Raw genomic sequence first — 24834 nt, 5'->3', positions numbered from 1 at the left:
GTTTCATTTAATTTATCCTAAATATGACATAGTGGCCTGTGGGTTCCGACTGAAATTGGCAATCAGTGCATACCCCTGAGTCATTTCTTAGCCATCCTGGACTAGTAGTGCTATTTTCGCCATGGTTGTATATGTTTTATTTTTAAACTACTTAGAGTTTAATATTACCCATATTGGGTTATTAATCTAGGGGGAAAAGAAAGCTTAAGTAGGCTGGAGGAGAAATAGAAAGCAGAAAGTGTCACTCAACAGGGCAGTGACAGAATGTCACTTCATCAGCCTGTTAGGACGTCATTAAGTTATAATTAATGCTATTCTTTTAACATTAATCATTCATCATAATGCATATATTACCTACTCTCATTTTTATGTTCAGCGTCAACTATAGATCATATTAATTATTTTAATTTATTTAATTTAAACAAGATACAATAGTATTTTGATATACAAGTATCTTAAATAAAAATCAAAAATTAACCAGCAAAAAATATACCAGAATTAAAACATAAAAATTTATTTAACCAGAATTAAAATCATCAGAGTGAAAATATTCTATATACGTTGCTACTATATTACATATCCTATCTTCGACGTGTTGGATCTTTCAAGCTACCCGAAAGATGGCAGCATGTGCATTGTTCATCATTTCTCTTTACTTTCTCGTGCGATAGATGGCAATACGAGTCATATCAGTGTTGAAGAACTGAAATACTGTGGATGAAACAGTGACCATATTTCATCGAAAAAAAATTGAAATGCAAAAATATGATATATTGCCTATTTGCAGCCAAAATTGCCAAAAAAAAAATTTTTTCAAGGAGTGTAAAATAAGGAGCTACTGCATATTGTGTATTCCACGACAAAAAATTTCATATGACAAATACATTATGTGAGATGAACCATTTGAAAAGTTTACTTTCAAAAGGGTACACATTTCCACTAAATTTACAACAGAGAGAAAAAAAACTTTTTTCTCCGGAATGGACTGCTTCACAGAAGTGGAAAATAGCCGGTATCATACGGGAGTGGTGTATGAGAATATTTAAATATTATGTTTCTTCAACATTCAATGGAGTTATTTACATTCGAATTTTGGACATATTCCATTTTGAAAGAAAATTAGTGGAAATGCTACCTTTTGATTTAAATTGGAGCTGGATGAGTCTGAAAAATTAGAAATTTCAACGGCATCCGTTGATTCCAGAAGGTTTCTCCTAGCCAAGGAAGGCACCCTTACCCGTACTTTCTCGTGAGTAACATAAGAAATACGATCATTCTTTAGTGGAATCTGCTATAATGGACACCTCCACTAACGGGCACAATTTTGAATTACATCGATATGACTCAGCGTATCTTACTATCCATTAATGGACACTCCTCGTTAGCGGGCAAAATTTTCAGTTCCATGGGTGTCCGTTATCGAGAGAGAAAAAATAATAAGTATAAGAAAAAAGTGGATGTGTTCCCCCTTTGATAGAAACGAATAACTTTACATTGTAAGGTAATTTGTACCGAAAATATTCCCGTTTGAATAGTCCCGGTTAAATAATTTGACAGAGTTCAACCCAAAGATCCATAAACCGTTAAAAAGTGCAATTCGGAAAAAAAAAGGAGAAATGTTGTTCTCTTTTGAAAATAAGCTCCTCATTTACATGCAACATAATTTTAGACAAAAAAGTGGCAAACACTAAGTGCCAAAAGAGGAAATCGGTTGCAACCCCCCTCCCAATAGGGGCATTCACCCTTGCGATCCCTCGAACTTTTTAGCAGAATGCCGGGCACTTTTGACGTTTGCAACAAAGCTTTAAACTTTAAAGCATTGACACATTTGTCAAATTGCTCATTTGACGCTTCAACGTGAAAAAGGATGTTTGATTTTTTTTCTTTCTTTTTTGACATTTAAATCGTTTTTATCATTTTTAGTCTTCAATTATCACAATTAAGTACGATTTGTAAAAAAAAATCGTGATGGAAGTAAAGATTACGAATTCAATTAGACTTCGTACGAAAACGGGGGAAAAAAAACCCGTCTTTTCACTGAATTTTTTTTACCGTGCCACAGTTGTGTTTGTTTAGGCTTCTTGTTGGTGCTGCCGCCTTCTTCCCTATTTTGAAATGAAGATGGCAAGTGTGGGAATTTCCATGTAATGTGATCCTCGTGTTGAAGGTCTGGCTGCTCTTCCGCAGAGAGACCTTTTTTCAAATGCGAAACCGGCTCACATTCACCCCTCGAAGTTGGAAAACCAGAGTAAAACCCACAGTAAATCAACTTCAGCCGATCACCACTGCGCAGGAAACGGGGTTCGAACCTGAATCCTCACGATGGGAGTAGAAGTAAAGGTTAAGTCCAGCATGATGTCCACGAGATCGCACAGCCGCGCGTCGTACATACTGCGTATGATAAAAAGGCACACCACAGCAACCATGGCATGCGCCCATCAAAAACGATCATGACTTCGACCCAAGGCCAGTCGTTCACTGGAAATGATAACATGTGGCAAAGCTACACGAGTGGCAACAGCCGACATTTAAGTCCAAAGGGCGTCTGACACCGTCCAATGAAAGTGACCTTAACACGCCACTCAGTTCGCGACAGCACTCCGTGCAGACGAGTGTTCGTTAAATAATCTTGAGAAATTGTTGAAAAAACTAAAATTGGAGAAAACTTATTAAGTCCATACTCGATGAAACATACAGCATGAACTCGGAGATGGCGTTATTGTTGTAAATAAATGAATAATTATATTTAATGGATTACTACTTACCATCACAACCCGTGAACGGCAATTATTAAATTCACTGCTACCATCCCTGTTCACGCGGGAAGATAAAGACCGATAAAAAGGAAGGAAAAAAAGGATCAAGTGAAGTAAAAAAATGTAAACAACCGTACTACGCCTGCGCAGATACGGCGAGAGGCGCGAGATCCCATTCGGTTCGGAAATTTCGGTCATCTGCTGTTGTAGCCGGAAATCACTAGCTGCTAATGGATGAAGTTCTCGTACATTCTGTGCAATAGGATCAGTCTTTATACAAACAACTGACATATTTATCGCTCACAATGTACGCCAGGCCTCCAAATTATCCTTATGATGATGACCCCCTACAGCTCCCCTGATGGTTCACCCGAGAACTTTCTAATATAATACTGATAACTAGCGGCGTGAAGAAAATCTTTCCGTCCCGAATAGCATTTCCTTATTTGAAATTCGAAGCAAAGTATACAACTGCTGCATAAACTCTGGTCTGCGGATCACCCCCCCCCCCCTTCACAGTCGATTCGGGAAATTTTTTCAGTCTGAAAAGTAATTTTAAAGATTTAGAGCGTATTCAAATCAATTTTATCGCTTTTTTTCATCCATATTCCACTCCTGATGCAAGAATTTAGCTTTTACACTGCAAGTGCAAATACTGTAGTCATAAACGAAATATGATCCGTAAGCCAAAAAGTTTGTGTACCCATTTTTTTAGTACGAACATGAAATCGCAACATACCCAAGCTATGGTACATTTCCAAAGCTCCACCGAAGAACTGGGGCAGAACAGCTTCTAGGACCTGGAGAGTGACGTTCATGTGCTCCAGGACGCCGACCACAGCATACGATTCTTCTATGTTCTTCTTGGCTTTCTCCAACGCACCAGCGTCATTCAGCAACCTCGAAGTAGGTAAGAATCGTATAATGATTATAATAAGGCCTAGTGTACAAGGTGTCCCGTAAAGACCGCATAAACTTTACAAGACAAGAATCTTACCTCTGAGAAGATTTTAAAAAAATGTCTAAAGAACCGAACTTTTGTTCCAGGTGGCGTTATCGACTGGTTGGGACTAGTAGGACATCGTGAAATTTTGTTTATCAGCGTTAGTAATTGATAGAGAACTGGAGTGACGTCATAAAATTTTGTTTCTTGGCGGAGTTATTGATTGCAAGGGAATCAGTGTGACGTAATGGAATTTTGTTCCTCTGTAGTGCTCTCGGTTGGTGGGAAACTAGGGTGACGTCATGAAATTTTGTTTCCCAGTAGCGTTATTGATTGATTGGGAACTAATGTGACGTCATGAAATTTTGTTTCGCAGCGGCATTATCGATTGGTACGGAACAAGTTTTACATAATGAAATTTTGTTTCTCGGCGTCGCTATCGATTTATAAGAAACTGGTGTGACGTCATTAAATTTGAGTACCTGTGGGCGTTATCGATTGGTAGGGAACTAGCGTGATGTCATGAAATTTTGTTTCTTTATGTTATCGATTGGCAGGAAACTAGTGTGACGTCACGAAATTTTGTTTCCCGGTAACCTTATCGATGGATACGGAACTAATGGGACGTTATACGTTCTTTCCCGACGGTGTTATCGATCGGTAGAAAACTAGTGTGACGTCATGAAATTTTGTTTCTACGTGTTAATTAATTGATAGGGAACTGGTGTGACGTCATAATTTTTTTTTCACGTTCATATATATATATAATTCAAAACTTCATCTATAAGTAATGCTAATTTTTGTTACGCAGAGTTTAGGCGATTGTCACTGAATACCAAGTGAATTGATGATTAAAAACTCGACTAAAATAAATCATTCATTAAATACTCACTGACAACGTGGCTCCTGGCCGCAAAAATACGGCAACTGCAGCACGCTGTAGTTGTGTCCGTCCATGAAAGTGCATTCGGGATCAGATTCCAGAACACATTGTTCGAATTTCTTCAGCCAAAAACAGAAAATATACAATTAATTTGCCATTCCCCCCTCACACATTCATTCAAATTGCATTCACGTGAATAGGGATCATGATAAAAAAAAATTCCAACAGTAATTTTGTTTCCAGTTTTATGCGTAGGAGTGAGAGGCAGTCACCAAAGTGTAATCAAGAGAATTTTTAAATGCAACGCCGCTTCAAAAAAAGGTGTAAAGCCAACTTCAGCCTGCTTAATTTGCGGGAAATCGACCACGTTATTAGCCTGCATAAAATCAGATCAGATGGGATCAGATCAAAAATATTCAGAGTGGGCATGTGAATTGGTAGGCAGGCATTTTTAACCAGATGGGGGCCTTAGTAAATTTGACCGGGGGGGCCTATGATGCTTTTCAAATGGCCTCGGCAGGGAATCTCCATTGCTGAGAGAAAATGGTAAAAACACGCAAGGACTAATTTGGTCAAATTGCGCCTATGGGATGTTAAACTTCAGGGAACACACGCTGTATTTATATGATTTACATAAATTTGGATTTGCTGTTTGTCAACTTATTTTTCTGTCATTGTTGGAGAATGCACAGCAATATGCCTCCTCCACACATGGTATTTCCCCTCCAAAATGCAAGGGTAAAAAATCGTCCTTTCTTGAGACGTGTACCTTTGAGCCATTCTGTTGGTAATTATAGAACAGCTCACGACTAAAAATCGAATGTTTAGGAGTTGCTTAGAAGCATCAATGCCGAAAAATGAGCTCAAGATATACTATGCCTTCACTTGAAAAATGTAATAAAGCCCATGTTGCTTGAGAGCAACATTGCCAAATGAAGGGTTGAAGACCCAAGAGTACATGGGATAAATAGCACTTCTGGAATACATTTTTTTCATTGAGGTTTTCTTTCTGCATTTACATAAATTTTGCAACAAATACAAGACCACAACAGGTAAAATGCCTAGCAAGGTGGCCGAGCCAATGCAAAAAACCTCGAGGTCCACATGTGGCCCACGAGCCGACCAGCCCATTCGTTGAAGACCCCTGCCTTAACCCACCGAACTAGAATAAACTCGAGAACTCTCGCCAACCCCTATATAACTGAATCGTAATTTATAAGTGAATAAAACAATGGGGTTTTTTACAGGTCTTTTAAAAAATTAGCGAAAACTCTTTTATTGCCGAATGAAGGGTTGAAGAGCCAAGAATACACGGGCATTAATAGAAATTATATAAAACAAATTCTGAAGTTTTTTAAGTAATTCATGAACATGGGATTTCGCTGTCTATATTTAAACTCAAGTATTTAATACTATTTGTTTCTTCAATTGAATCGCAATCACAACGAGGTTCAAATCACAAGCAAGGGTGTGAAATTTAAGATTGAGATGTAAATCAGTTTGCATATAAAATTAAAATTAACGTATTTCGTTTTTTGTAAAATTTAATTTTAAATCATTAGCATAGAACCATTTTTGAATTAATATAAAAGCGTGGTTAATATGATTCTTAAGACTGTCAAGACCATCACATGAATGCATTAATACAGAATCGTCGGCATAAGTAATCACAAAACCGTAAAATTCCAAATTACATAGATCATTATTGAACATGTAAAAAAAGCAAAGGGCCCAATATAGATCCTTGTGGAACTTTCTATTTATTTGGACATAATTACTCAAATTATCCTGTTTTTTAAATCTCTGCTCTCTATTAGATAAGTATGAGGTGAGCCAATTTAATATTTGACCTCGGATACCAGCTGACTTAAGCTTTTGAATTAGAATATAATGGTTTACATTGTCAAAAGCCTTTGAAATATCTAAAAATATTGCAACAGTGAATCTGCTCTTGTCAATGCCATTATAAATAAATTTCGAAAAGGCCAAAAGAGCATTTTCAGCACCTTTTCAAAATTATAAATTATATTTTCGGATAACACTGGTATCAAGTAACACATCTCAGACACCGCTTGATGATGCCAACCATCAGTGTTGGGGAAAACGTTGCGGAGAAAATGAACCCGCATGAAAATGAACCGACGACGGGCTATTTGCTACCCCGAGAGAACCTCTTTTTCAAATTAATTACGGCATTGTTCTCAATGACGCTAATTATAGTGACTTCCGGTTGGAAGATACTTGAAGATGAAATTCTTTAAAAAAGGAAAAAAACAATCAGAATCCGGCAGATACTACTTTTACTCTTGAAGTCACCATTTTTCTTGTCTTCGAATTCCCTGTTTGCCCTTAAAGTCACATTAAGATGCCGAAGAATTCGCTCGACACGCGTTCTGTCATTACGGAATTTCCTGTGTTAGAGAAGCCGCTCCAGTTTATTCTTTTCATCCCAACCTCACATGTAATTTGTAGTAATTGGATACTACGGCGTGAAATGAGACGGGTTTTGGACGCACTCCTCTTATATGTGTGTTCAATTACACAGAAAAATACAACTACAGTGGAACCTCGTTTATACGAAGTTCAAGAGGCAGAGTCAAAATGCCGTACAGCGTGTAAGTCCAATAGCTGAGACTTTTAAAAAAAATGCCCCCCATCCCCACAGACTTGAAAAATATTATGATAATGCAATATTTTTGTTTGTATCTCCAGTTCTAAATACATGTGAGTAGACAAAAATTAAAATATGTTTGTTACATTGTCATTCAAATTGAAAAATGGTATATAATTGAAAGAAAAAAATATTTCAATCATACTTGAGGGCAAAAAAATTTAAATCGCATTTAAAATCACTTGAAGAAATAAAATTTATCGGTAAAGTATCTTTGGGACATGACTTTTGAGTACAAAATTGCAACAAAATCTTATTGATTTGTGAAATTTCCCATACGGGACTGATTTTTTGGTGGTAGATGATTTTCAACCAGCAGCTTGGCCTTTGATTTTGTTTCTTTGCTTTATAATCGTTTTCTAGTTGACACGGGGATATTCAACTGTTTTTCAAGATCAACTTTCGTTATTAATTTAAAATTCTGTCAAATTATTTCAAAATTTCCAGTTTCTTTTTAGAGAGCGCTTTTCGTTTTTTCGACGTTACGAACGTTGGGCCTGACTCAACCAGCAAGCAAAGCACTACAACAAAAGAAAGTTCTACAGAAAATTATTGAAAGCACTTACTGTGTTTGTATACCGTATCTGTCTCTCTTGTCAGCAGACCTGTACCCTACAAATGCTTACAGTGTGGACTATCTCACCCTCTGGGAATAACGCTCAAAACATTGGGAGAAAAATTCTGAAAGGACATATGGCCGTCAAAACAATTGAAACCTGTTTCTTTGGGGCTCGATGCCTCTGTGTATTCTCAGAAACAAGCAATAAAATAATCACTTAAGTGTCCACTCTAAAAGGCCATCAGCCTGGCTATTTCAGCAATCACCCTAAAATGTATGGCGTTTGCGGTGAAATTATGCAAGAAGAACGGTTGCAGCAACGCGTTTTCACTGAAAAATTGTGCGCATTTGATGGATATAAATGGTGTTTTTTCAAAAAATTCAGGAATGTTTGAGTCGAAGTGAAAACGTCGAATTACTGGAGGTTTTCCGTCGAATATGAATAATTTTAACATTGAAATGTATGGAAACCTATTGCGAACGAAGCCAAATATCGTATAAACGAGATTCCACTGCAGTAATTGTTCTTACGAATAAATACTACGGAGCTGCTGACTGCATATGCCAAGGTTGAATTGCAAATAGTGATGATCATGAGCTCTTCAAATATTCGTTCATTGGACCGAAATTGCTTTTTAGATCGATTACTGAAATTTTTGACGTCGCGTTGATTTCCGACCATCGGTTGGGGGTGTTCATGAAAATCTCTTACCGGTAAAAAATTAGAACACAGTGTTCTTCATTCACTGGTTTGCGATAACTTTCTGCCGATCCACGAAACATTTCCATTAATTCATACAGCCGCTACATAATTCTACATTTGTTAAATATTGTACCGTCTCTAGGCGTGTGTGAATCAGGGCCACAACTAGGGGGGGGGGTCTAGTGCCCCGGGTGCTGAACCAGAAGGTGTCGAATTCGAATTCCTCTCTTTAACTGCTTCTTCTACATTACAAGGGGCACCAAAATGCCGGCTTGCCCCGGATGATAAAGTATCTAGTTACGGCCATGGTGCGAATTATTTCTCCCATTTATTTTTTCCGGGGGTTCACAAACTACTTTATTTCGCCAGTCCAAAAATTATATTTCGACTATCCCATTCAATATTCCTCCCATGTCTTTATGTATTTTACAGTCCCCTCAAATTATTGCTCCTGCTTATTTAACATTTCTCCCATACATTTATTTTTTGGCCGCTCATCGAATTTTTTCTCCTATTTATAGATTCTTTGTCATATTGCAAATTATTTCTCGTATACTCTTGTATTTTTGCCGGTCCACAACTTTTTGCTCCCTTTGATTTACCTTTTGCCGATCCACGAATTATTTCTCTCATTTATTTATTTTTCGGTAGTTCACGAATCATTTCTGAAATTTAATTTCTTGCCAATATCCACACAAAATAGTTTCTTTTCTTTATTGTTTACAGGTAACAAATTATTTTTCCCATTTAATTATGTTTTTTGCCGTGTTGCAAATTCATTCTATTTTTCATCAATGTTTTGCGATTAGCAAATTATTTCTTCTCATTCATTTGTGCCAGGGGCGACACGAAGAAAATTATTTAGCTTATTCACTGTGCCACTGGGCGCACGTGCAATTTTTCTCCCCAGTCCTTGGATTCAGTCAACCATTTTTGTCAAATGGCTTGTACGTTGCATCGAGTTGATGGCTGTCTATATGGGGAGAACGACGCGAGTGATTCGAAACTTGCGAGCACGGGGAGCCACCACTATAAATCTCTGCTAACTTCTCCGACACAACTCTGCCTCTTTTGAGGTAACGGAAGTAAGGTGCTTTGCATCAGTCCGGGGTCGTGAGCGGTTCTATCTATCTATATTATTCACTAATTTTCCACCGTAAATGATTTCTTAGAGAAAGATGTCCTCTCCTCTTCACATCTCTCTCAACGTGCATATCGCCATCTGGTGGCCTCGATGTCAATTACAATCTATTAGTTTTTAACATGTCACCGTCCGTCGCAGTACCGTTCAGCATACACAGGGTGTCCTGTAAGTGCTAATGCGGCCTTTATCTCATCAAGCGTTCGTCGTTGACGTATAGTTTCAATTTAAAAAATGCTTAAAAGGTGTTCAAAAATAACCCTGTACCAGTTTTTAGAGTGAAAATACAGTGTGTGTGTGACAGAATGAAACATCTACATTTTTATACGGTCCCCGTTTTCCTTTAACTTCCAATTAGAAAGTTGTCGCCCTGTATCTCCTAAACGCAACAGAAAAAAAATTGTTTCGGAGTGCATTCCAAAAACTAGAGGAAAGTTGGGGAAAAACAGCAAAAAAACAAACGGACGGAATGCTCCTTTCCCTCATTTATGTTGTCCTTTTTCAACTTTTCTCCGTTTTTGAATTCGAATGTCTCAGCAAATATTTCACTTGGAAATTCGAATTTCTTTTTTGTTGGCCGCAGGAAAGACAGGGCAACAACTTCCTCATGGGAAGTTAGAGGACACGGGGACCGTACAAAAATTTAGATTTTTACTTTGTCGCACACTGTATATTCACCCTAAAACTGGTACAGGTAATTTTTGAACACCTTTTGAGTATTTTTTAAATTGAAACCTTACCTTTACGAAGTAAGGTTGATAAGATAATGGCCGCATTAGCACTTATAGGACACCCTGTATACGGCTCCAAAGAAGAGATATTCTATCCGCGTCTATAGCGTAGTGGCATTACACTCGTCTGGATGCGAGACGACACAGAGAGGTCCCAGTGGAACCAGAGGTGAATTGTTTTCCAAAAAAAATGAGTTTTACAGCCAGTTTTCTGTGTATCTTGTATTAACAAGTGGAGAGGATATCTTTCTATACAAATGTAAAAATTCATAAAGTCCGAACTGAGAAAGAGACTATCCCGTGGAAACTTACGTCACAACCCGTTCTTTCAGGAGTGAAACGGGATTAAATAAGTCAAGAAATAAAGATACTCGCCTTGTTCATCCAATAAGCGCTCGGCTTCAGCCTTGATGATATGCTGTTATTGCTAGCGCTGTTCATCAATTTGGCTGCAACCGCCCGCCTATAGAAGAATGATGATATAATCCTTTCGACCGGATCACGTACGATGTTCACATACAACGGTGGTATCTCATCGAATCTATTGTTAATAGAAAATAGCAACAATAGAATTAGTTATTAATAGCGTTATGAAAATTTTCGAAGTTTTTTTAAATCACGTTTAGCTTTTTGTATCATACTAGTTCACGATTGTTTTTGTGGCGATTACCAATGTCTCCGCAGTGACTAGTACCAATTGTCGAATGATAAGAAATTTTCTTCCATGCCGATTAGCAATTCTCTGGTAGTATCTTGCAACAATTTTAGGTCGTTTTAGCGAAGATTAGCCATTATTTTCGACTGTTTTAAGTGATGATCAGCAATTTTTTCCGACGACGATTAGTCATTTGCTTTTCACTCACGGTTAGAAAAACTGATGGCAGATGGCAGCATTACACAGAAACAACTTTACGTTAGGTAAACAACACGTGCACGCACATTCCGACATGTACCAGTTCGTTAGAAACTCCGCAGAGGAATGTGTACGAAGTGCATGCACGATTAAGAAGCAGCAACAATTCCTGTTTTTTTTTACTGATGATTAGTAATCTGAGTAGTGTCTAGCAACAATTTCGGATTGTTTGAGCGATGGTTATCAAAATATACGATGGCGGCTTTTTTTGACGCCACGTACAATAATTTGTTTTAATGACAATTAGCACAATTTCTAATGTTTCCTTGGTGACCAGCAACAATTTTCGATTGTTTCAGTGGTGTGTGTGTGTGTGTGATTAGTGAAACACTATATTCGATTCAATTTCAATAACTTTTTGGGAGACACAATTTGTGAAGTTTTTAGCAAATAGCCTAATTGGCGACCGGTGACGATTAGCAATTTTCGGTAATTTCTAAGCAACAATCGGCAATGATTTTGGTGGTGACAATTAGTAATTTTTGAAGGGTTTTTAGCAACAACTGGCGATCGTGTTGGTGGCAATTAACATTTTTTTTTTTTTCTTTTGCAACAACCTGTGATTATTACTGCCGAAATGTCCCGTTTCCATCTCGACAAAACACGGCTAAGCTTCATTTCATAAAATCTCATACAAATCATAGTATAGATTACAGAAAAATCGATTCTTCGATAGATTACCTTGTGAAGTCGATGAAAAAAACATGTCGATCGAAACTGCACGGAGGAGCCGTGTGCTTCACTAGGTGCACAATTCTACGCTGGCAGAAAGAGAAAACAAGAAAAAAAATTATATAAATTGATACAAATATATTTTCAATCGCACTTTCAACAGGTGGGCCACCGATGGGGCCCCAACCCTTTTTTTATTAGTATTCATTTACGAATGTTATAGAAGCCTATATTAAATTTCGGTTAAAGTAGATCTAAAAAAACTGGGGAACCCATGGTGGAGACGGTTCATCGACCGGAAGGTCCGTATGAATTTCCCGCCGGTCGACGAAACATTCCACCAATTCATATAGCAGCCATCCTGTAATTTTTAATGTATTAATAATTTCTCTATACTAGTTTTTGTTTCTGTCATCAACAGGTCCCCAAATCATTTCTTCTATTTAATTGGGGTTTTTTTGCCGGTCCGCAAATTATTTCTTCTGGTCATATATATATATTTTTTGCCTGTTAGCAAATTATTTCTTCGCTTCATTAATTTTTTGCCGGTCCGCAATGTGTTTCCCCTTATTTATTTTTCGGTCTTCCGATTATTTCTCCTATTCCCGCCGGTTCGAGAGATTTTCAATCATATTCACCGATCAGCAAGTGTAAAGAGAATGAAGAACACTTCTAAACTAAATTTAGTCCGTTTTATTGCCATTGGGCAATTTACTACCGACCCCCCCCCCTTCTCAGGAGTTAGTAAGTTGTGCCTGAAGTGTGCGTGTGTGTGTGTGTGTACCTAACATTTTTCATGCATATCGAGTGTTGTGTGGTGCTGATCCCACCATCTATGTTTCGAATCGTAAGTGAAGTGTAATGACTGAATATTTATACCGTTGTAGGTCTGTTGCTCTCTGTGGCGAGACTAATGAAAGGATCGGCTCACTCACGCCCCGAAAAAAGTTGGAAAACGAAAGAAAACCAACTCCAACCGACCACCACTATGCTGTCGGTGGGGATGCGAGTCCGTCATTACGAACACAAGAGCACACAGCTACAGTTGGATAAAGAACAATGCTTTGTGTCCTAATCATAATAATACAAACTATTTACACCAACAATTACGAGGGCCGCAAGTAAATATCTGTTTGAATTCATAATGGCTACCAAGTTCCGATTCCCAACAGAAGTCGCAGGTGGGCGAACGGAAATATTTAGTTCTAAATTTATCATTTCATTTCTTTCACACAAGACAAATATTTTTCTTCGTCGCCTTTATTTGTTTTCCCAGCGAGGCACGGAATATTCCAGAATCTAGATTATCGCAGCGTTTCGACGACTTCCTGAACCTCATCCATCTTGTCTCACCTGAGGGTCGGTCTCACTCTCTCAGCTCTGTTGGTGTGTGGGGGCCTCCCCATCATTCACGGCTTCCTTGACTTTAAGGTCGAATACGTACATTCCCGGTTAAGGCACATAAAAGAAAAACACCAGCTGTAGTTACTCGCTTATCCGGAAAAAAAAAAAAAAAACCCTTCCCAATAACGACTATCTCGGTGTGTCTTGTGTCAACTCTTCTTTACTAGTTCTGAACTCACGAAGCGCTATTTTGAGTATTTCAACGGGGTGGATGGACGTGGACCCCTCCATTTTCCGTTCGCGTGTGTGTGTGTATAACTCACTGTCTACAAAACCCCCTGAGCATGCTCTGGTAGGTGAGAAACGCTTTCACAAAAGACGAATTACGAGTCATTGTCGGAAACAAAAACATAATTATGGAGTGGGGGACCGGCGACATCATGTTTCTCGGAATCGAGTCACAAATAGTAGGCGAGTCTAGAACTAGGAGAGAAAATATTTCCTAGTCTTTTTCAAACTGGTTCAGACAAAGAAAAATTTTCGGGATGTGGAAAAACAAACACTTGGGAGAGACGCACCAGTATATTTACAAAGTCTGTTTAAACGTCTTTTTTCTAAGCTCAAACGTGTAATGCCACATTTGCCGTACTCAAGGTATGTTTTGAACAGGGCTAGAAAACTCCCATGCACCAGGTCACCATGGCAACTAAAAAATTGGTACTGGTACCTAAAATTTCTTTGTGCAGTTGCTAAACTGCAGGATGAGAAGCAGCACAAAATGTTTGGAATTCATAGCAGCCTATCTGTCGACATGAAGGAGGGTCACTATGCCCTCAAAAAGGCAAAAACAGCATTATTTTGGACCTTTTTCTTCGGGTAAGAAAATTTTTCTGGCACCTTTGACATTTTTGCGATTTCTCCAGCCCTGGTTTCGGATGACTCTAGATTCACACGCTTATCTATACCACAATGAAGATTTCATGAGAAAAATTTTAATGAAGTCGCTACCTGTTAGGTGCTATATCCGTCGACAGAACAGAAAGGACCGAGCACGACCAGGCTCTGTCGCTTACGCGATATAAGCTCATAGCTGCGTTGTCGCGCTGGGGAAAATTCTGAGTTACAAGGAGAAAAAAAAATTAATAATTGGAGTTCCCTATAATGAGATCTAAATGATCCCTGATTATGTATGTGCATTCATATGCAAAGACAAAAAAACATGTACAAAGCCAGACATGCAACAAAGAGAACCGGATTATACAATGAGTACGGGAGCAGTCCCTATATTAGTGCGCTTACAGGACACTTGGACAATGTGCATCCAAATACGAGATTCAAAGTAGCATGTACTAGTATAAATATATACACAAATGTGCGGGACTGCACAAAACAAGTAAAAATATAAATAAATCCTTGGTGTGAGACTGCATAACGAAAATAATCAGGTTATACGAGTTCAGGGACCCCCTTTGACCATATGCATTCAAATACGAAATTCCAATTAACGTGTATATATGTTACTGCCAAAGGCCGAAATGCCAATTCGTGACGGGACCGGCCACTTCATGCATTGGTCAAGAGTTTTGGTCAAAGTCCGAATTGCAGAAATGATTCGGACTTTGAATGGGCATTTCGCAAATGGCCTAAGATCCCTGGCCAAAGCTCGATGTGCTGATGTAAGACGGCCCGGTAGGAGCCAAATCCATTTTTTTAATCGCCAACGTGTGAGGCATGTGTATATATGGCAGCTGTATTGGATAAGCTCCATGTGACGAGAGAGAAAAACGTGAAATTTGAGAGAAAAAACTATAAAAATAATTATATAAACAAGTTTTTTACGCCAAATTTTGGAGGAAAAAATTATTACCACATTGTGACTGCGGTTTAATGAGTTGCTATAACTAACGTGGACATAATTATCACGGAAAAATACGTCAACTTGGCGATGATCCCGAATCATGTGTTTTGTTATCGGACTTTGGCCAGGGATCACCAATTTCGGGCTATGGCAGTAACATTTATACAAATATAATAAGTTGGATAAATATATCCGTTGACAGATCATCAAAGGGATAGATTGGCAGGGGCATGGCATACCTTTTAAACGTAACACACAGGTGGATTATTCAAAGGTAGGTTGGCCGCTGTGGTGGTCGAGTGGTTATAGTGACGGACTCGCGATGCGAGGATCCGGGTTCGAACCCCACAGTGGTGGTCGGCTGAAGTTGGTTTTCTGTGGTTCCCAACTTCAAGGCGCAAATGCGAGCCGATCTCCCCGTTAAAAAGTCTCGCCACAGAGAGCAACAGTCCTACAACGATAAATCATTCAATCATAACACTTCACTCATAGTTAGAAAAACTGGTGGCAGATGGCAGCACTACACATAACAAGCATTACAGAAAACAAAAAACTTCACGTCAGGTTTCACTACACGTACACGCACATTCCCGCATGTACCGATTCGTTGGGGGTTCCGCAGGGGGGGTGGTGGTGTAGCAGTGGTAGGTAGGGCCTCCAAGTAATGGCTCGGGGATCCATGATGTTCTTAAGTCAGCCACCTCGTTGGGCAAATTTGCCTGTTGTGGCGTTGTATTTGTATTTGTACATGCGGAATCAATATGTATCGCTTCATACAAAAAGGACTTACGTCCATTTTTTACAAATAAAAAATTCACTCTTCGACATTTTCCACTTCAGTATATGCTTTTACATGTTTTATAACAAAAGCACATCATTCTGTGCTGTCTGATCAGGGCCACCCTTACCAGACGCGGGGCCCGGTGCGAAAATCATGGGGCAGGTGCCTCGTCAACGATTTCAGGTCACCAAAAATGTTTAGGACCCCCTTTGCCCCAATTTTATATATTTAGTTGGGGGGGGGGAAGGGAATTGGGCACCTATTACTTCAGAATAATGCAGTAATGCTGAGAAAAAAACCATACAAAAAAATTTTTAAATACACAAATAAATGTAAATTAACAAGAAAATTGATTAAAATTCAGCACTCGGTATAATTTCAAACTTATGAGAAAACAATTTTCAAAACTAATGAAAATTTCGTAAAAGTCAGAATTAATAGAGGAAATAATTCCAAAGTTGATGAAAAAAATGGTTCCAGAATATTTTTTTTAATGGGATCCTTTTTCAGAATACATGAAAGAAACAATTCCAGAATTGATGAAAGAAATGAATCCAGTAGTGATGAAAATTCAGAATTAATGGAATTCCGCTATGAATTAAAATTCAGAATTAAGGGTACAAATAGTTCAAGAATTGATGAAAATTCAAAATAAACGGTATAAATAATTTAAGAATTGGTGAAAGCCTCCAATAATCTACCGTGAATGCGTACAAAGCGCAGCGCCCATTGTGACAGCGCATCCCTACGGGCGACTCTGCAAGACAACAGTTGGGCCCCAGTTTGAGCAATGTTTTCAGAAATTATGCAGAAAAGCCGTGTCTCAGACTTTTTTTGTTTTTTTGCTGTTTTCTAAAAACTAGTTTGTGACTTATACTTTTTTTAAAGCGATCAGACACATTTTTAGCTGATAACCTTCAAGAAGTTGCATTTTGATTTGAAGAAAATCGGTTAAACCCATATTTCAAGATTTCTTTTTTCAACCGAGTTCCGCCAGTACCTCCTATAGATAGAAGGCCTCCGCACGCTGCTCGTGACGTCAGAAAGTAGTCCATTTTCCCTCAGAATATTCGGGGGGGACACAAAATTCCCTGCTAGCGCCAGTACAATCGTTGTGAGGAAAAGAAATGATCGGGCTCAGAATTGACGATTTCTATGCACCCACATCCAATCACCATGCGGCATTTGTGAGCCGTCCAGGAAGATTCTACGCCAAAATAAGAAGAAACGAAATGTGGTGCTCTGGTTCAAAATGTAGCTAACTTGCTAGGTAGTCTTAATGACGTTACAGATGAACTTTGCAACCCGTGCGGAGGCCTTGTTCCACTCGGTGGCTCAAGATCCGAAAGGATGACAAAGTATTCGTGATTATAACGCGATTTCCAAGTTTGAAAACCCTGGATCACTACGACCAAAAAAAAAAAACGATTTTTCGTAAGTCGAGGGGTGGTAGATATATAATGTAATTGAACTTGTTACTCCGTGATGATAATGATGATGACGATACCTGTTCGTCTTCGTCGACGTTCTTCTTGTCGTAGACCTTCGAGTTGAAATGCACGTACCCGTGCATCGCCGCCAGCTTCCGGATCAAGGTGTACATCGTCGTGCTTCCGCATTTCGGCACTCGATTGTAGAAGAGTCTCTGCGTGTCCACGCGCTGCATTCGTTGGTCTCGCAACAGCTGCTGGCAGGATTCTCCGAAGTCTAATCCTACTCCACAGTTGCATTCTATCAAATAGAAGAACAAATCATTCGATTCCGTCTAGGAATATTTGTCGGGATAATAATCAGCAGAATACGATTGGGAATGTTCAAATTAGACAGAGCTGGCAAAAACTTGGGCTTTTTATGGCTCGAACAAGTGGTGGCAGCAATGCACATTTTAAAATCAGAGAAACGACACATATTGTTACGGCGTCAGCTGAGTGCAGGAGAACGTTCAAGCAAAACTGGTATGCGATGGATGTGTGTAAAACAGGGGTTCTTGAACTTTTTCAGCCGTGACCCAAAATCAATAGCAAGATCAGCTTCGCGAATCATGCGATTGTTTTTCAAAATTAGTGAAACCAATGAAGCAAGGACTGTAAGTGGATTTGAACGACTCATCCAGGAAGCAGCTGAGAATCAAATTTAGGTCGTGACCAATGGCTCAAGAATGCCTGGCAGTGCAGTCTTAACGCATGATTGAAATTTTCAAGAATTTGCCTCATAGGGTCCCGATAAAATCACTTTGTCCGACGGCCCATGATACTCTTAAGACGGCCCTGATCTCTAACTGTTAATGGATGTCAAAAAAACCCATCTCGGAAGCCCCTGCGACCCATAGGTTAAGAACCCCTGGTCTAAGTGAATACAATGTGGCAAGGCTTTGTTCTCGTATAAAAAAAAAGGTGCTTCAGCAATCAAAATCTTTCGGCAAATGCTAGCTGCATGTGGGCTCATAGTTTGAAACGAAGTGTTGTTGTGGTTTGCGGAGTTCCGATGTGGATCAAGTGACATCAAAGACCACTGTCAAAACGACCTTGCTACCCAATAAGACGAATTTGCCTCAATTATTCCTGTCAATGTAGAATGTGTCCATTCGGGACGCATACTCTTCGTTGCTAATTCGAAATGCATTTCGAATTAGGTTTCATCCCTAGTCACAAACGAAGCCTCACATCCTGGAGGCACACTCCGAGGCTGAAATCTCAGTAGGTACCCCTGGTTGCAATTTTTCCACATAGGCCAACCCGCTATCGTAAATTTTTATTATTGCACGCCACTCGCCCGCCCCCACGATGTACAGACCATGCACAAATGCATGTGCCATACCGCTTATATCAAACCAAAGGTTTCACTTCCTGAAGCAGTGTCTTTGCATGATAATTGAATCGTACCACGTTTTACTCAACGGGACGCATCCATCACGGTGGGTCTACACTACTCGTGCTCGGGACAATACTCGTGAGATTAGCCTAGCTTGTGAGCAAAAGTGAAAAGATATTGAGGCAGAAGAAAAGCAATGGTTATCGGATGAATCGGTGATTCCTTAGTATCCACTCTGTGTCAACAGGCCTACCTACATTCACGGTCGTAGCGTGCCTTCTCGGGGCCCCCGAAGGCATACTTTTTCTTGGGACTCATTGAAAGTGTTATGCAAAATAAATGTATATTTTTATGGGGCCCTCACTCAGCTTGGGGCGCCACGGTCGCCCAGCCTAATTAACTCTTCCTGATATAGGCAGAACCTCAAGGCCTCCAGAATCCTGCGTATAGCAGAGCGAAGCCTCGTCAGTTTCTTTGAGATTCATTTCGAATACACTCGAAATATACTTTGATGGGCAACTTAAGTGTGTAACCCCGGCCCCCAACTTTCCCCCATGGAACCTTGAAGAATACCAAGTGGTACCATTTCGAATTGGCAACGAAGAGAACGAGTCCCAAATGGGAGACATCCTGCGTCACCCCAAGACCAAAAAAAGCAACGTCATTTGTGTAAGTTTGGTAAGATCATTCTGACAGTCTTCTATGAAGTCCAACTCAAAAACTCGGCACGTCGCTGCATACTGGATGTATACGGCTCGCTTTTAACCTGCCGAAGCACTGAATCGCACCAAGCTGAATTAATTCACTTGGACGCTTCCAACGCCGTTGCTCAAACGCACTATTCTGTGCTCAGTTCATGCATATTTCGGACTGACCGCGTTCGGTTCTGGCACTATAAATACAGCATCAGACATTGCTACCTCTTGGTCATGCCGTCAGACATTTGGGTCGTTGTCAGCTTCGTCCATGTTCAATTTGAACAGGCTATATCACGCACGTGTTTCTGAACTTACTCTGAGCCCTGGAGAAGTATCCGAACCTTTCGGCGACTGGGATCTTGACGGAAGAGTAAATAGCGTAGAAGATGCACCCGGCGAAGCAAACGGCTGTCAAACACCTTGAGAAATAAAATTTGAAAAGTTTTATTAATTGATCAAATCAAGAATAAAACAGAAATATCCCCAAAAATATCATATTATATATGATGCAGAAGATACGTTTCCAAAATAATAATGAAAATAGGCACCCCTTGAGAACATAGACTAAATTTTTGATCGAGTTCGTCGTGCCATCTATTGAAACATCGATCACACTAAATATTAAGAAATTTCATCCACAAGCCCCACTCCGAATATTTAATTGCATGGTGAGGCTACGGGAACTAATATTATTAGCTATCAATGGCTTGAAAAGAACGATCTCTGGGGCAGTATAGTATTGAAAGATTATTGAGAATAAAGTCGATGTAACCCTTTAAGCGGTTTTTAAAATTTTTCTGACCCGCATTATAACTGTCACGTTGGAAATAAAAGCGTGTTAAGAATCCGATATATTTCGGAATGACCGAAATAAAGCACATCAAGTTTGACGAGATATCTCGGGATTGACGCTGTAAGGGTCAATTGCACCATCTGTTGCAGACGGTTTACAGAAATTGCGCCTCCAAGGTTTCACCCCTCGCACATTTCACCAAGGAAATTTCGCCTGCCCTGGCCATATGAGTGACCAAGTGATTGGGTGAACCGATCGTATGAGTGAACAAGTGACTGTATGAGTGACCAATTGAAGGGGTGAGTGACTGTATCAATGTCCGTGTGAGTGACCAATTTAAGGGGTGAGTGACTGTATCAATGTCCGTGTGAGTGACCAATTGAAGGGGTGAGTGACTGTATCAATGTCCGTGTGTGTGAACAAATGAGTGATGACCATGAGTGAACAAATGAGTGATGACCATGAGTGAACAAATGAATGATGACCATATCAGGGAGTGATCGTATTAGTAATTAAGTGTGTGACTTCATGTACCAAGTGCATGACTATGAGTGGCCGCATGAATTGACCGAATAAATGATCAAGTGTGTGACTGTATGACCGACCGAGTGGCCATATGAAAAATCGAATGAGTGGGACGTTTGATCGACATTTCGCCCTTGTATAAATATGATGATACACTTGGTTACTCACTTAGTCACTCATATGGTCATTCACTCACCTATAAAGTCAGTCACTCGTCGCTCATATGGTCATTCACTCACCTATAAAGTCAGTCACTCACCTATAAAGTCAGTCACTCATATGGTCATTCACTCACCTATAAAGTCACTCACTCAAACAGTCACTCGGACACTCACTTAGTCATTCATTCGCTCATTATGGTTACTCACCCACTTACATGGTCAGCCATATGGTCATTCACCCACTTAGTCACTCACACAATCAGTCAATTACTCACTCGGTCACTCAAACGGTCAAGGTGAATTGTCTGGGGCGAAATTTCCGGGACCAAAATATACCGGGGACGAAACGTGCAGAGGAGAAATATCCGGATTCGCGTTGCAGACAAAGGCAAGCGACACAAAAAATGTCCCGAAATGTCAGTAAATGCTGTTATTTGTCTTTCAAGTTTACAGTTCTGGAAGATAAGCGTCCCGTATTATAAATCCGATTGAATTAACCCTTTCCCCCCCCCCCAACGGGAAGTGAATTTTAATTGTCCCTCATCGCCGAAAGCAGAGTAATCTTCCCGCGCCAGTGGTCAGTTTCCGCCAAATGTGAAACAATCTTTGCGAGGATTCCTGGAAGTAAAGAAAAATGTACTTGGAGATTATAATTCGACTGGGCTTGAAATAATTTTCGCCATAAATGTCGCCAAGGCCAGTGCAGTACTATTTCTCCAAACACCAACTCTGGCCATATCGCTATATTGCAATTTACTGCCATTAGTGAGATGGGTTGGAAGTGAAGGCGCTGTCTATCGATGGTCGCCTCGAGTTCATTAGGGACAATATCTCATCTATATCCTTGGGTTCAAACCCGGGACCCTGACAACAACCTTCACGATGGTAGACGAGTATCTTACCACCATGCTGCTCGGGCACCCGCCAGTGTAGTACTGGTGCCTAGAAACGTAAAGCGTTTTCTTCCTAGGGATGAGTCTGGTCTTAAACGAAACAAACTAGCAAGATGAGTAGGATGTTCTTGATATTTCTACTTATGTTAAAAAAAGAACCGTTCAGCAGTTTCAGTAATATTAACCAAATAAAGAAATCTTATAGAAGTTAATGCTAGATGCTATTGGACATCGCCAATTTTAGAAACTCTGAGACACATCATAAATTCGTTCAGACCACACATTATATACACACAACACATTCCGGAATGCGCCAATTCATTCGAAATTCCCCAGAAGAATGATTACGAGGTGCATGTACGGCATTGTAGTAGTAGTGCTTCATAAGTTATTACAGAAACAGCGCTGGAGTCAAGTAAATAGTGGATGTCCAACTTCGAAAAGAATTCGGAGTCTTGAATCTCGTTTTGTTCATCGGGATTCCGTCAGTGTTCGCTAAATATGCATCTAGATGCGTGATTCGCGCATCAAAATTCAATTTTGCGCCTCCAAATTTAATTCAAGAGTAAAAATACTCCAAAGAAAAGAACCAAGTTTTTCTTTTAACACAGTAATTAAATTCTGTGGTGTTTGGTCAGTACACGATATCTCCAAAAAAATGACTTCTTGATCTAAAAGTAAGTCTTGCTAATTATAACTAATTGGAAGTGAGATAAATGCACAAATACGTGCGTACGGCTAAACAACATGCTGATGTATGATATTTTTATTTATATTTGTGTGTATGCTTTATTTATGATTTTTGAATCATTTGATCATTTTTGTCGCACCACGGTCATTTTCTGCACACGAGGGCCAATTAGACCGGGAATTACAATTTTTTGCCGATTCCGAACGGCAGGCTTGTTTTTTTATACTTCGATTTTTAAATGACAATGAAAATTCTTACATCTGAAAAATGTGATTTTGGAGTTATGTTCTAACAAAACACCACAAAATTATTGACTCTGCTTTTCTTTAAAAAATGTCTCCCTTCAACTGAGTTTTGACCGCTTCCTTGATTCATGACCAAATTTCACAATTTTCTCTTGTATGATAACTGGTTACTCAAATAACGTATTTGAAAAGTTTAATTTATCATTTTTTTATTCGTGATTAATGTAAATGTACAATTAATAAACTTTTTAATTAATATAAATTAACTTAATTTAATTAAAATAATTAGCAATTATATTTGAAACCTCGTGTAGCATGTAATAAAAAAAAAATTAAGAAAAAAAATATCTTTTTCTATTTTTAAAAAATTTATTTCTGTTCCTGGAAAAAAAATTTCAGATTGACAATCGGGATAAAATTTCCAAAAATTTCACTTTTGAGAAAAGCCATAAAACATTGAATTTCTTTGTAAACAAATTTTAAAAATAATATGGCGCACTATTTGAACCTTTTAATTTCCAAAAATGCTAATTTCATACAAAAATTTGAATAAAAGATAATTGAAAAAAACTTTAAACAAAGCGTTGCGCAAATGCAACGTCAGCCAAAAAAATGGGTTAAAAAAAACAACTACCCTTTAAAATTTTTAGAGGAGTAAAATTACTCTTCAAAATTAATGTACAAAATATCATTGAACTGGAGCTTCTGCTGCCACCTATTGTATAAAAAACACAACTATTATAATTCTGCGATTTAAATTGATGACCGTTTGTAATTGATGTGCCGCACAAGAAGAATATATGATATGATATATATATATATATTATTTAATATTTTATAAGTAATAACAATTGTTCAAATATTATGTCTGCTTCAATATTTTAACAGTTGTTGTTTGTGTGTTGTAAGATTAGTTTAGATAGTATTTATTAGTAAAGAGCGAAATGTAATTTGCTCGTATCTTCTTGGAACTGAAAATATAATACTGACCCAAAACAGGTCGATAAGAATTACAAAGTCAAGGGCTACATTTTGCGTTACACACAAACGACAACAGTTGAAATTTTGAAACAAACTTGATAATTAAACTAATATTATTGACTACGGAATATTTAATAATATCACACCATATTTTTTTGTGCGGTACAATAAAAAAACGGTGACTAATTTTAAGCAAAGAATTCTTATAGTTGTATTTTTTGTGATAGGTGGCAGCAGCAAAAAGTTCTAGTTTAATGTGTGTGATGTTTCTAGAGTAATTTCACTCGTCTAAAATTTTGAGAGGTAGTTTTGCAAAAAAAACAATTTTTTTAAAGAAAAACAGGCAAATAACTATTAAAAGAAAAACCTAAAATATTGAGGAGTAAAATCGAATTTTGATGTGTGAATTACGTATCTAGATGGCGTATTGGCGACCATTGCTTTAATATATTTTCAACATTTTCCAGAAGGTATATTATTTCATTTTTTTACCCGTTCATCGGTTACGGGCAAAACTTTTGAAGGCACCACTTTTCATGGTGTATAAGTTTACAAAATATGGACGATTTAGAGTCTAGGAATGACCAAGAATGCCGTGTACACAGAATTTTTTGTTGTGCAAGGGAAAAAAAATCCCTGTATTGAATCAGTTATCGGAATTCTTTGCACATCAGGGGGCTGTGGAGGTGAAATAAAAGAGAATGTGCCCTATCTGGGGAAAACACATTCCTGGTAGCAGCGTCCGCCAATACGTATCTGGATGAGTGATTAATATTTAAAAATTCAGTTTTACTCCTCCAAATTTCGTGGAGGATTGAGAATACTCTTTCAAATTTTTTTTAGTGGAGTTGTTTTTCACTAATAAAAAAAAATAACCCTCAAAATTTTGGACAGGAGTAAAATTAACCTTCAAGATTATATTTTTAGATAACACTGGGTGCCGTAGATGAGAGAGACTACAACGGCTTACACTCCTTTGAATCATCTTTTAGTTGACATCATTACATTTCATTCCACATATTTTGCTAGGGGGCTAGCTTAGCTTTCTTTGATAACTTCAGAGCAGTGATGTGGGAATAAA

General features: G+C 38.7%; 1 protein-coding gene across 1 annotated transcript in view; it reads right to left on the bottom strand.

Annotated features, from left to right (window-relative positions):
- pip (heparan sulfate 2-O-sulfotransferase pipe) overlaps positions 1-24834 on the bottom strand; it is a 41131-nt gene that overhangs the window by 2464 nt on the left and 13833 nt on the right. Inside the window, exons 3-8 of the mRNA XM_089250768.1 lie at positions 19780-19883; positions 17463-17686; positions 11982-12061; positions 10763-10928; positions 4592-4701; positions 3496-3656 (exon numbers count right to left, since the gene is read on the bottom strand). Coding sequence (XP_089106894.1) covers positions 3496-3656; positions 4592-4701; positions 10763-10928; positions 11982-12061; positions 17463-17686; positions 19780-19883 — 845 coding nt within the window. The remainder of the gene's footprint in view (positions 1-3495; positions 3657-4591; positions 4702-10762; positions 10929-11981; positions 12062-17462; positions 17687-19779; positions 19884-24834) is intronic.

Source organism: Pholcus phalangioides, unplaced genomic scaffold (assembly GCF_987345545.1).
Source record: "Pholcus phalangioides strain wild (caught in Gottingen) unplaced genomic scaffold, Ppha-v1.0 ptg000024l_1, whole genome shotgun sequence".
Lineage (NCBI taxonomy): Eukaryota > Metazoa > Arthropoda > Arachnida > Araneae > Pholcidae > Pholcus > Pholcus phalangioides.
The sequence above is the reverse complement of the archived record's forward strand: the minus strand, read 5'-3'. Positions and strand labels throughout refer to the sequence as shown.